This window comes from Trachypithecus francoisi, unplaced genomic scaffold (genome assembly GCF_009764315.1).
Source record: "Trachypithecus francoisi isolate TF-2019V2 unplaced genomic scaffold, Tfra_2.0 Lachesis_group19, whole genome shotgun sequence".
NCBI lineage: Eukaryota > Metazoa > Chordata > Mammalia > Primates > Cercopithecidae > Trachypithecus > Trachypithecus francoisi.
Genome location: NW_022681464.1, coordinates 31730945 through 31745095, shown reverse-complemented (window position 1 = coordinate 31745095; position 14151 = coordinate 31730945). Strand labels below are relative to the sequence as shown.

Genomic DNA, 14151 nt, shown 5'->3' with positions numbered 1-14151 from the left:
GCTATGAGGGAGGCTGAGGCAGGAGGATTGCTTGAACCCAGGAGGCAGAGGTCGCAATGAGCCAAAATGATGCCACTGTATTCCAGCCTGGGCAACAGAACAAGACTCCAACTCAAAAAACAAACAAACAAACAAACAAACAAAACCCACAAAAACCAATTTCAGACAGGCAAAAGGAAAAGCCAGGGAAGCTAACAGCCTCACACCGCAGCAGCTGGTCCATCTTATAATACACACACTTGCATTGATGCTAGTCATGAAATGGACAAGGAAAAACTGGTGTAGAAGTCATACAATGGAAACTTCAGATTAGTCCACTCCTAAGTTCCAGAGACAGGAAACTGAAAGAACAGGTTCCTACTTCTTGGGTAAGGCTGCTGCTAAAGATAAATAAATAAGAAAGGGCTCTGAACAGACAGTGGAATGGTGGCTACTGGGCGGGGGAGGCGGAGTGGGGAAGTTGGTGTTTCGGGGGACAGTTTCAGTTTTGCAAGCTGAAGAGAGTTCTGTGGATGGACGGTGGCGATGGTAGCACAGCAATGCGAGTGTACTGATGCCACTGAACTATACTTAAAAATGGTGAAGGTGGTGCCTTTTATGTTATGTATGTTTTGCCATAATTGTAAAACCAAGGGGAAACAAATGAGCTCTGAGATCAAACTTCTACATTCAAATCCTAGTTGTACTACCTACTGCTTGCCTGGCAGCCTGCAAGTCCCTAATCTCCCTATAGTGGGGACAATTTCATTACATACCTCACCAGGCTTGTAAAGATGAGATGTATTCATTAATATAAAGCACTTAGAATAGTGCCAGGCATCTGTTAAGTGAGCAATAAATGCTAGCTATTATCACTGTTATTAATAATGCAGACAAGATCTCCAACCTCCAAGGTTGCAGGAAAGCAAGTATGCCTCAATGGCTGGGATACTCTGCCCTAACCCAGGGGCAGCTGAGCTGCAGAGAAGCTGCACAGACAGCAGCACGGCATAGGGACCTGAGCTTAAAAGGTGAGGGAGTGAGGGACAGGGTGCTGCCCTTTCTGAAGCCTGGGCCAGGAGGGATCCAAACACCAGGATGGCAGGGGTTCACTGCAGTGGCAACCGGTGACAGCCAGTAGGTGACACAGACTATGCCATTTCTGGCTCAGCTCTCTTCCTGTTTTCTCCATTTCCCTTTATTGTACACAACAGCAGGGTGGGATTGATCATAAAGAAATTTTAAAAGTTTATTCATTAAAAGAAAGGAAGAGCTTTACCTGTAAGTCTGATTTTGAATTTGTTTTTCCTGAAAAACACTCTAAGGACTATCATATACTCACTGAGGAAGGAACAGATGGACTGCGGATGACATTTTAGTATTTATAAGACAGGAGTGCTTCCCTCAAAGGGATTTTGCTTTGTTTTCTCAGGAATACTGGCCTAGGGATGTAATCTTTCAACTCTAAAGCAATGCTGTGTGCACTGCCATTTCTCCACATCCAGCTCCATGGGAAAACACAGCACAGCAGGATGGGGCAGGCAGGTGTCCACAGCCGCTGGCTGTTCAACACCAGTCACCCGGGCTTTCCAGGGGTTGGAAGCCAATGACAAAGGGGGTGGCGTGAACTCTGGAGACCAAGGCACAAAGGATGTGGGTTTATCATCAATTCAATAAGTAGATTCATTTTTTAATCATTTGAAAAGCTGCTAAAATTCTAAAAGTCTCTTTTAATAAAATGTTGTAATCTATAATAATTTAAACAGGTTTCCATTTCTTTTAGTAACTCAGAATGAATGCATTCAAAAAAATGGAAAGGCACATGGCTGGGTCAAATAACAGAGACAGAATAAGAGGCAGAACCTGGACTGCCATAAAAACAATCTGGACCTTGAAAGAGTGTAACATGCTATTTTAAAATATAGCAACTTACTTGCAATTGTATTGCCTCCATCATCTGTAATTATTTTTAAATAATCTTACAATTATTTCAATTGCTAAAACCTACAGTTCCCTAGAGAGGTAGTGAAAAGCTCACTGACACCAAGTATATTTTATTTCCTTCCCTCTTAGACCTCTTGAAAATTCACTGATACATCATTTTCACTTCCAATCCAATGAAGTGTGGTGTTGCATTCTCTAGATACTGTATACAACTAATATGTCTATATATTCCAATAATAAGAAAAGCAACAATTCACATTATGAAGATCAAGCTTCAGGAAGAAACACTGCCTAGAAACTTCTATCATTGAGAGCTTCAGGCAGCTGGAAAAGTTAAACATTTATGCCAAGCAATTCCAGCTAAAAGCAAAGTTTAAATATCACCATGCAAATTAAGAACAACCAATGATGAAACTGCAGAAACTCCTAATTGCAATTGCTCACTGGCTGACAAACTGAGAAGAAGGAGAGAAGGTTGCGTTTTCACTTGAGCACTAGAGAAACTTGAGAGCAAGGCCAAGTTTGAGATCAACTGAAACTGAAAATACTATATAAATGTAAAGTCTACCACTGTCACAGGACAGAAGTGTAACTACTTAAGACCTGGGTTATAGAGAGAAAATTCCCCTCAGGTACTAGGCTAGGTGTGTCTGCTCTGTTGCCCAGACAGCAGCTTCTGGGCAGGGTGCTCCCCTGCATGTGTGACCCAAACCCTGGTGGGTCCCCAGAGCTCTCTCCACTGACAGCCGGGGGCTGGCGGCAGTCGGCTGTCCCCTGGATAAAGCCGTGCCTCCTGCAAGATGGAGATGGCACTGGATGTTTCCTCTATGACACCCCTACCTCCCACAGCTACTGAGGACGAAAAAATTCATCGTGCTTACAGTGGAGAGCCTTGGAGGGCCAAATGTCTTTCTTTCCCCATCTCATGCTGCCCAGTTCCCTCCCCTCCACACGATGCCTAACATCTCATCTATCAGTTTCTCACTGCATGACGTTCTTGCCATCTGAATACCACTGATGACACGCAGAGGAGTTACTCTAAGGCGTCCCGGGATAGCTGCCTATGGCCACTCTGAATGCGCAGTTTGAAAAAAAGCCTGCCGCCCTCAGGCCTTCTGTCCTCAGTCCTCACAGGCCAGTCGGAGGGTACAACAGGGGCCAGAGTGAAAGACACACAGGCAGAAAGGAAGGCGCCACGGAGCGGGAAAAGGGGTGTGCTCATCATGGGTGAACTGAACCACAGTGTGGGCACCTCGGTGCAACCAGCGGGAAAACAGGGAGGAGAAGATAAGAAAAGCTCTAAGGAAAATACTAATGAGCATAATGATATTCCTTTCCTATTCTTCCTGCTTAGCAGCTGAACAGCTTCAGAGTTGGGAGGTGGCATGAGCCCTCCTGCTAGGCGACTTCACTAAAGGCTGGACAACACCTAGACAGGCGTGTGGAGAGACAATGGAAGCACGGGCCGCAAGCTTGCACCGGATCACTCGGCATTCGTGGCTTTAAGGGAATCTACTTCCACATGCATTTTCTCCTAGAAACTGGCAAGTCTCAGAGGGCACCTGCACTGGAGGGATTGTGCTGCTCCTCTTTGCTCATCTCCCCATTCACAGTCGCCCTCTGCTACTTTAAAAAAAAAAAAAGGACTTAATCTCCTACTTAATCTGAATCACAGCATAGTATTTATACCTGGAAATGAGAAAGGCTCCAGGGCACCAGACAGAGAAGGTTAGAAACAGTACTGTTATCAGCAAAGCCTCTTTTACTCAAGAACCATTAACTTACATTAGGGCTCCTTAACTGCCTGTTTCAGTTAAGGGAAAGACATGACACTAGAAATAGGGTCTTCAAGCCACTTCTCCCCAGGTTGAAACATTCTGATTTTAGACCACTGTAGAGTGTGGGGGTAGAGATACCAAATTTTGTTTAACTATCTTGCTGCTTCTATCTCCCATCTCTCTAGCTGGTATTTATAACACGCCAGATTTGGCAAAGCTCCAAATCTTATCTAGCTCTGCATCTATCTGAGAGTTGGAACGCAAGAATAACACTGTTGTCATGGTGGCATATATGGTATCACATGTTTATCTGAATCCAGAAATGACATCACATCCCTTCTGACAGTTACTCTGACCTGGTGATATGTCTGGGCATGAGGTCTGGCCCCATGGCTATGTGGTAGACATTCTGTACCGGAATGAATGAGCGAAATCTTCAGTCTGTGGGAAACATCTTAAGATTCATGGTGAGATAAAAGCATTTTATCAAAAACATATTGGCAAAGGTTTACTTCAGTGAAAAATATTCCAATTTTCTCAACCCTTTCTCAGTATTGCAAGGCATAACTGACTGATAAAAACAGTTCAATGAATTGAGATCGGAGAGCTTGGGAAAAGCTTCTCTGGTGTATTTTCCAGAGGCCAAGAAGCCAATGACTAATGAAAGGTAACAAAACCTTGTGCAAGTTAGAGTTTTTCAAAGTTGTGTTTTTAGTAACACTGAAGGGAGTCCTAATTGAGTTGTTAGCTTATAAATCACACACAAAAAATTTTGTAATATAATCTGACTTTTGGCATATAGTTGAAAAGGGGGTCAAAGAACTGAATGACATTACTGGATATTTTTTTAAAAACCCAAAAAAACTCCTGCTCCCATCTGTCTGTTAATATGAGCAAAGCTCTCACTCAGTCCTTGCATGTATTCAAAAACAAGGACATAATTGTTACTGAAAATCTTGTCTCATTCTAGCAGCAAGTGATATTCATCTCAGATATCTAAACCCAATTGAAAAAAATTCTTTTCACTCATAACATTTTACCTTTTGCTAATATTTTCATATATTTTATAATGTTTACAATTGTAATCATTCAAATACTAACATTTATAATAACAATGCAAAGAAACCTTTAGTACTAAAGCCTTATAGAATACACAGCTTTTTAAATTTTAATTTTTACACATATTTCTGTAATAATGAAGTATGATAAAGTAATCGATAAAAGACCCTCACAGATTAAAAAATATTGAGTCAACTGGGTAAATGGAGGTACTGGAAGAGAGATGACAGCTGAAGGTATGCACATGGCTTCTGGAACTCAGTTTCACCCTCACAAAAAGGACACGAAATTAATTGAGTTATCCTATAGGAAGGATAAAATGGAAATACAAGTTCAAGGAGACATGGAAGTATAAACTTTTCAATGACTAAAGAACAGCTTGCTCATGTATTTATTTAACAGAATGACAGTGGCAATCAAAACTTGATGGTATGTGGATTCCACTAGCTACCTTTAAAATAATGATACAACACTTTACTTTCACTTTCAATAGTCGGTATTCATGATATACCAGACCTTTGTCACCTTTTGCAATAATCCAGGACTATTCTATTACTCCAAGACATTTGAACACACACAAGGTCAGCGCGTGCACGGCCTTGAGCTCGAGTACCTCCTCAAATTTTGTGCTGAGGTCCTGGGGCTGGCTGCCTAAGTCACTAAGCATGAACACCACGACCCAATCTCTGGCTGAGCCCTGCTGAGAAAGCCGCTGGAGCAAAGGCGTGAAGGGGAAGAGGAGGACGGAAGCAGGGTACACACAGGACACGAGGCTTTGGGATTAAAGAGTCCTGTGACAAAGAGGCCACAAGCAGAAAGAAATAAGCAAAGGCTTCAAATGACTAAGCAGTGTCAGGATTAGTTCTCAGGAGCCAGAGATTTGTTTGTTTAGTAAAAGCTTCAACCACAAAGAGATTTAGGGTTGAATTCCAGTTATGTAAAGTATTCATTTCACATTGTATAATCCAACATTTTGATAACATAATCCTGCCCAAAACAGAGTAGGAGAAGAAAAGAAGGATGTCATCAGTACTGGAAATCAAAGTGGCTACATGCTATTTGGAAAAAGGTAAAGTACAACATGCAGGTGTGTGGGAGTGGAGGAGATGGGGCAGAGTGAGCCTGGCTGGGGATGGGGCTGCAGACACTGGGGGCCAAGATGACAAATGCCTGGAGAAGAAACTCTTCCTTTCCTTCCTAAGACAAAGTGAGACTTAGACCACATCTGGCAGATAAGCATATGTACTGTGAATTTAGAAAAGCCACATATTTTGAATAATAGCATTACATCATAAAATGATATCATCACAGCATACAGATCCGGGGCATTAATTGTTGTGGAAAAAGATGAGATGGGGACCCTAGTTGAGTGTGGAACTGTGGGACTTTCACCCGCAGGATGCTCACACCCTGCACTCTGTCCTGGCACGCTCCTCACGACAACAGACAGCAGGAAGAGCTACGGCTCAGTATCAAATTTCCTCTTCCACTCTTAAGACTTATTAACAAATTAAGAAGCTGGCTAAATGGAGGTAAGGGAAGAGAGATGATAGCTGAAGGTATGCACATGGCTTCTAGAACTCAGTTTCACCCTCACAAAAAGAACACGAAGTGAAGTATTTGAATTAATGTGACAGAATCAGAAACATGCAGGCCGGGCACGGTGGCTCACACCTGTAATCCCAGCACTTTTGGAAGCCAGGGTGGGTGCATCAACTGAGGTCATGAGTTCAAGACCAGTCTGGCCAACGTGGTGAAACCCCGTCTCTACTAAAAGTACAAAACATTAGCCGGGCATGGTGGCGCGTACCTGTAGTCCCAGCTACTCGGGAGGCTGAGGCAGGAGAATCACTTGAACCCAGGAGGCAGAGGTTGCAGTAAGCTGAGATCACACCACTGCACCCTACCCTGCACCAGAGAGCGAGACTCTGTCTCCAAAAATAAAAAGAATCAGAAATATACAATAGGGGATTTTTTAAAATGTCTTCACTTTAAGTTAAGTGTATTAAGACCTACGGATACTACTATTCTCTAAGTTTGGACCTATTTTTCTTTTGGGAGATGGAAACAGGCAGATATTGGAGACTGTTGATACCAAAATTTACTTTAAAAATATATTCCAGGCCAGGCGCGGTAGCTCACGCCCATAATCCCAGCACTTTGGGAGGCTGAGGTGGGTGGATCACCTGACGTCAGGAGTTCAAGACCAGCCTGGCCAACATGGTAAAACCCCGTCCTGTCTCTATTAAAATTACAAAAAGTAGCTGCTTGTGGTGGTGGATACCTATAATTCCAGCTGCTTGGGAGGCTGAGGCAGGAGAATCACTTGAACTTGGGAGGTGGAGGCTGCAGTGAGCCGAGATTGCACCACTGCACTCCAGCCTGCGTGATAAAGTGAGACTCCGACTCAAAAAAAAAAATGGTTGTAATATTTGTATTTCTCTCTCAAGACTCTTCATTTTTCATCTTTACTGTCGCTTAGCGCTTATACCTTGATTGTGTCTGCTGCCTGAGAGAGAAGGTCCTATAGCAGACAGTGCTCAAAAAACAGTATTTCCAAAAGCTGGGTGATTTCCTTTCCATCCACATTAATAAAAATGTTCTTCCAGAACATTCGTCTCCTATGAACCTCAGCAGAAAGAAGTTTCCAAAAACACGACTTCCCCTGAAGCTCTCTCTCTATGCCTCGAATCAATAAATTCTAGAGATATGATTCAGAACATTTGATGGAACCTTTCAACCCAAACAGCTCTATGTTTATTTGTTGTATTTTATTTATGATTCAGCATAAGCATTTACTTGTACAAGAAGTTCTGTGCCTAAACATAAAAGTAAAACCGGCCGGGCGCGGTGGCTCAAGCCTGTAATCCCAGCACTTTGGGAGGCCGAGACAGGTGGATCACGAGGTCAGGAGATCGAGACCACCCTGGCTAACACGGCGAAACCCCGTCTCTACTAAAAAATACAAAAAACTAGCCAGGCGAGTTGGTGGGCGCCTGTAGTCCCAGCTACTCTGGAGGCTGAGGCAGGAGAATGGTGTAAACCCGGGAGGTGGAGCTTGCAGTGAGCTGAGATCTGGCCACTGCACTCCAGGCTGGGCGACAGAGCGAGACTCCGTCTCAAAAAAAAAAAAAAAAAAAGTAAAACCACATTCTAGAGAAACAGCAGAGTATCTGTCAGAGCATAGCAGGTGCAATCCAACATGACAGGTGCAATCCAACATGACAGAGCGGGGATTAGATCCTACATTATCAAGCTCCGAAATTTAGATGAATTACTCTCCATGCAGGAGTCAAAAAATATTTGTTTAAAATTAATGTTTATGAAATTTGTCCCTTGGAAATTACATTTAGGAAGTTTCAGATTTCATTATCCACTTAGAGAAGAGAGACACTGGAAAAATGCCAGAGACCAGGCATGGTGGTTCAGGCCTGTAATACCAACACTTTGGGAGGCTGAGGTGGGAGGACTGCCTGAGCCCAGGAGTTCCAGACCACCCTGGGAAACATAGCAAAACTCCTTCTGTACTAAAAATACAAAAAATTAGCTGGATGTGGCAGTATACACCTGCGGTCCCAGCTACTCAGGAGGCTGAGGTGGGAGGATCAGTTGAGCTGGGGAGGTTGAGGCTGCTGTGAGCCATGACGGCGTTACTTCACTCCAGTCTGGATAATATAAGAAGTCCCTGTCTCAAAAAAAGAAAAAAAAAAAAAAGGAAATGAAATGAAAAGAGAAAAGAAAGAAAACGAAAAGAAAAATGCCAAAGTGAGCACCTCTGCAGTGGACAAGATTTCAAGCCGCAGAATGAAGTGTGCACGAGGTGACTGTACTTCCCGGCACAGGGAAAGTTCTGGAGCGCTCCCAGGATACACATTCAATTGCAAAATGTTAAAAGGTCATGTCCAGGCAGATTCTTTTGTGCCACACGACTTACATGTTCGGAGGTCCAACATCACACTAGGAAGAGTTAAGAGAACTTTACCCAGAATCCTAGGCTGGCTGACATCAGGGCGGCGTGTTGACTACTAACTTCCAGGGAATCCAAGGATTTCTATAAAAGGAAACGCTGCCATCTCCCTATCTCCCCCCAGGTCACATCCACCTGCGCAGATAACTAAGCAGAGACGTATTCCAAATACTTAATATACAACACTCACGAATTCCAAATACGAAAACTTGCTGTGTGCACAGAAGTGTAAGAGAAATTCTGTTCTCCACTGCGGAGTTGTCTGTTCTTTCTGAGAGTTTCTAGGTAAGTCTATGGGGCAATATAAATGTGCTGTGACGACAGAAACATGGCATTTTTTTTTTTTACATCAAAAACGCACATTAAAGCCATTAGAGCAGCTCAAATTCTTGTCAGAAAAAATTCACCTATGACTTTTCACAATTTATGATTCTCGTATGTTTCCATAAACATTGTCATGCACCACTTTAATGCAAACTTTTAGATTCCTTTCTAAAGAATATACAATTAAACACATCTGCTTAATATCATATGACAAAACCGTTAATTTACCATTCCAATACATTTTCTGAGGATGCTCCAGATACTGAAGTCATTTCTGGAAAACATAGGAGAAGGCAAACTTGTTCTGAAAAAAGAAAAGAAAAACATCAAGTTCATTCTAATGCCATTGTCCTTAGGAGGGAAAAACTACTGTCATTCACATGAGAGCTGCAGACACAGAGAGACACTTTAAAAATGTGTGTCATCACAGACAGGGCTAAGCAGGGCTCACCTAGGGTTGCACCTGTTCACCGCTACCTACTTTGGCCTCTGAAAGATTCTGTAGCAAATCAACTGGCCCCTGTCTTCAGCATTGCTCTGATCTGAACTCAGTCCTCCCAGTCCTTGGGGCCCAGCTGTTTGGACCATCTCAGATCCACTCTCCTTTCACGCTATGGCACATCTGGCCCTGTTGCTGGATTCATGGCGCACCTACCATGTTCTGATACTTACTACATCACCATTCTCTAGCTGCTAAATGATGTAAACAAAATGCTATCACAAAGCTGAGACACAGGGTTTTAAGAAATGAAATGGAAAATAGAAAACTTTTATAAAAGCCAAATATTTTTAAAAGTAAAAGCCAAAGTATTTTTTAAAAAGTACAAAGTATTTAGGCCCTGTAACATACATCGGTATTTCCCCAAGGAGAACTAACACTGAACAAAATGCAGCAATTCTGGGTATACTGGAAAACAACCTCTACGGAAAGAGCATCTTCAAAGCCTCTGTAGGTGTTTGAAAGTAGCCAAGGGATGACGGCTGCCTGGGGCTGAAGGTCTGTAGCTTGGATAAGCAGCACATCAGAGCCACGCCTGGTGGGCAGGGAGTCTCTCCATTTCCACAGATCAGAATGGCAGCACCATCAGGAATGAGGGGTGTGCAAGAGGTGCCCAGGCCAACTTTCCATAACACTGTTACGAAAGTTTTCCAGTTGCCGGCCAGGCATGGTGGTTCACACCTGTAATCCTAGCACTTTGGGAGGCCAAGGTGGGCAGATCACTTGAGTTCAGGAGCTAAGACCAGTCTGGGCAACATGGTGAAACCCATCTCCACCAAAAATACAAAAATCAGCCACGCATGGTGGTGGCGCCTGTAATCCCAGCTACTCGGGAGGCCGAGGCAGGAGAATCGCTTGAACCTGGGAGGCGGAGGTTGCGGTGAGATCGCGCCACTGCATTCCAACCTGGGCGACAGAGCGAGATTCTGCCTCAAAAAATAAAAAATAATAAAATAATAAAAAGTTTTCCAGTTGCCTTCTGAAATACATCCATATAGCTAAAATATTAAATATTTAAAAAATTATCTTCTAAAGAACCTCTAAATTAAACTATTTCAGATTATAGAAGTTAATACAATTTACATTTTTAAGTCAATAATCCATGGTGGAATTCTTCTAGTTTCTTTCTCTTTTTTAGGAACACGCACTGCTCATTTGGCAGATCTGCCATCTATCCAATCTGCTGGATAAGTGGCCACAGATGGTATTGAAATCACACTCCCCACTATCCAAGACCATTAATCTCTGTGACATGAACAATGGATACCAGGAAGAAGAATCCCTGCCATTATCTATCCTTTGCATGTATAATATAGTTTTAGAGATGTATATAAACTATATTTTCCATCTAGTTTTCTCTTTTTCTTTTTTTTGAGATGGAGTTTCTCTCTTGTTGCTCAGGCTGAAGTGCAGTGATGTGATCTCAGCTCACTGCAACCTCTGCCTCCCAGGTTCAAATGATTCTCCTGCCTCAGCCTCCTGAGTAGCTGGGACTGCAGGCGTGTGCCACCACACCCGGCTATTTTTTTGTATTTTTAGTAGAGATGGGGTTTCACCAACACCCCAACCATGTTGGCCAGGTTGGTCTTGAACTCCTGACCTCAGGTGATCCACCCGCTTCGGCCATCCAAAGTGCTGGGATTATAGGCACGAGCTACCGCGCCCAGCCACATTTTCCTTCTAGTGTCTTGGAAAAATCAACCCAAAGTGTAGCACACCTAGAGAGTGATAAGCTTGAAAGCAGCTTGTGAAGAGGGAATGAGGGCTGTTATTCACCCCCGACAAACGCTGACATTAAATGTACAGATGTGTGCTACCATTCTAACTAAAGGCAAGAAGAGCAGAAAGGCAAGAACAACAAATATCTTGGAGGCAGAAGATGAGAGACAGTCAAGCTTTGTAATTATTCTTGGTTTAGAAATTGTCAGAGGACTGCCAGCCAAGAGTTCCACCTGGGAATATCCTATACTCATTTTTATGCACAAAACTTTGTGATTTTATGAGAATGTAATCCTTACTCATTTATAAGGAGGTCAGATTATGTGCAACATTCATTACCTATTCTGAACATAACCAGAAAGCAGAGGGGAAGGGGTTTTGAAAAGTAAACAGCCGTCACAGCCCATGTTATTTTCTTCTGTAGGACACGCAGAGCCAAGCGCCTTGCCTCACTGAGACCACACTTTTGCAATAAACTGATAGGAAGCAGCAAGAGAAACACCCGCCCACGAGACACCTACGCAGCACACAAGCCATGGCTTAGTAAATGACCTCTCAGTTGTTGACCACAGGCTAAGTCCACAGCATGACTGGGCTGCCAGGAAGACAGGTGCAATCTCAGACTGCCACAATGGGGCCGCAGCCAGAGCATCCCCGAAGGCAATTTGAGCTGGGATTCAGGCTCAGGTGTCACTGTTGTTTCTGTTTTGTTTTTGTTTTTGTTTTGAGATAGAGTCATGCTCTGTTGCCCAGGCTGGAGTGCAGTGGTGTGATTTTGGCTCACTGCAACCTCCACCTCCTGGGTTCAAGCAATTCTTCTGCCTCAGCCTCCCAAGTAGCTGGGACTACAGGTACCCGCCACCACGCCTGGCTAATTTTTGTATCTTTAGTAGAGATGGGGTTTCAACACGTTGGCCAGGCTGGTCTTGAACTCCTTACATCTGGTGATCCACCCACCTCAGCCTCCCACAGTGCTGGTATTACAGGTGTGAGCCACCGCACCCAGCCCAGGTGCCACTTTTAAAAGAAACTGGAACACTTTCACGTGGGAGGACTGATCTGAGGCGAGGCAAAGGTGTCTGGAAAACATCTCTTATAAGCAGTGCTGAGGGACGTGCGAAGCTAGAGAAACAAAAGCTGGGGGTGTGGTGAACAGTGGGCACGAGGCGGGTCTTGGAGTACCGGAGAGAGGGCCTGGGATGGCAGGAGTAACGACATCCATGCCAGCAGCTCCCCCAGCTGCTATGTACTTTAGCCTGCTTCATCTTCCTCCTCCACAGCACTGATTGACGTGACATAAGGTGCACTCTCTTGCTGATCTGTTGATGACCTCCTACCCCCAGAGAGTATGTAAACTCCATGAGAACTCATGTTCTGTCTACTGCTGTAGCCCTGCTGCCTAGGACAATGGCTAGCACTAAGCGGGAGTTTAAGTATTTGTGGAAGAAGCTTTGGAATGTATACGACCTATTAGACATTATCTCTTTTGTAAAGAATTTGGTTTATTCTGTGCCACTTAAGAGAGAAGGACTATTAACCACTGCAGGTGAATGCTTATATTAGGGTGGCTAATATAAAGACCTGTCTCACAATTAACTCTAAAAATAGGAGATGAGAGAGGCCTCTTAAGGAAGGGTTTCAGACAGAGGCTGGAGGATTCCACCAGTCAGGGCACAGAAAGGCACCCCAGCTCGACCAAGGGTGCTGCTAAACATCATGCCGGGAACAAGACAGGCTCCACAACAAAGAATGACCCACCCACAATGTCAGCAGTGCCAGGGCCAAGATATCCAGCCAGAGAAATGCAATGAGAGCTTCACGTATAATCTCAAATTCTGTAGTAGCTATATTTTAAAAAGTCAAAGCTAATTTTAGTAATTTATTTTATTTAACCCAGTATACCCAAAATACTAGCATTTCAACATATAATACATACCAAAAATGGTATTTTATACTTTTTTCCATACTGTCTTTGAAATCCAGTGTGTATTCTACACTTCTAGAGCATATCTCAATTAAGCCACCAAACAGTTAACATGAAATCTCGTCTTAACAAAGTTGTTTTTAATGGAAGAACAGTTTCTGCTTCATTTTACAATTTAACTTATGTTAATTAAAATTAAGTAAAAAATCAGGTAGGGTGCCATGGCTCATGCCTGTAATCCCAGCACTTTGGGAAGTTGAGGCAGGTGGATCACAAGGTCTGGAGTTTGAGACCAGCCTGGCCAAGATGGGGAAACCCTGTCTCTACTAAAAAATACAAAAATTAGCCAGGTGCAGTGGCAGGTGCCTGTAATCCCAGCTACTCGGGAGGCTGAGGCAGGAGAATCACTTGAACCTGGGAAGCGGAGGTTGCAGTGAGCTGAGATTACCCCACTACACTCCAGCCTGGGCAACAGGGCAAGACTCTGTCTCAAAAAAAAAAGTAAAAAAATCAGTTTCTCAGTCATAACTAGATTTCAAGGGCCCAAAAGCCACATGTGGCTAGTGGCAACTGTACTGAACAGAATGGATCTCTGTGATTACTTCTGAAAACAAAATGGTTGTATTGTTTCAAGAATAGGGTGGGGAACAAAAATCTGCCCAATTTTACAAGTCTAAAGTCAAGAACAGACAAAAAACAGTCCACAGTCTAATCAACAAGAAAATGCTAAATCTTCTGCAGTGTTATTTGAAGAAGCAGAGGGAGTAGAGAAGTTAAAAAAAAAAAATGAGGTAGGAGCTTCAGTTAAAAAAAAAAAATTGTGTTGAAAAGGATATGTTTCCATATTTAAAAATTTCACTCCCTCTGCCAGGAAAAAAAGAAGAGAGAATTCCCAAATGATGTTGGATGGCAGTGTTACTCCAGGCAGAAATAAGAACAGATGCGAGCAGCGATCAGA

The 14151-nt window shown here is 43.3% G+C and overlaps 1 protein-coding gene across 6 annotated transcripts in view; it reads right to left on the bottom strand.

Annotated features, from left to right (window-relative positions):
- Positions 1 to 14151, bottom strand: part of OSBPL1A (oxysterol binding protein like 1A) — a 232556-nt gene that overhangs the window by 24943 nt on the left and 193462 nt on the right. For all 6 annotated transcript variants that reach the window (XM_033178095.1, XM_033178096.1, XM_033178097.1 and 3 more), the window contains one exon: positions 9280 to 9355. In XM_033178095.1, coding sequence (XP_033033986.1) covers positions 9280 to 9355 — 76 coding nt within the window. The remainder of the gene's footprint in view (positions 1 to 9279; positions 9356 to 14151) is intronic.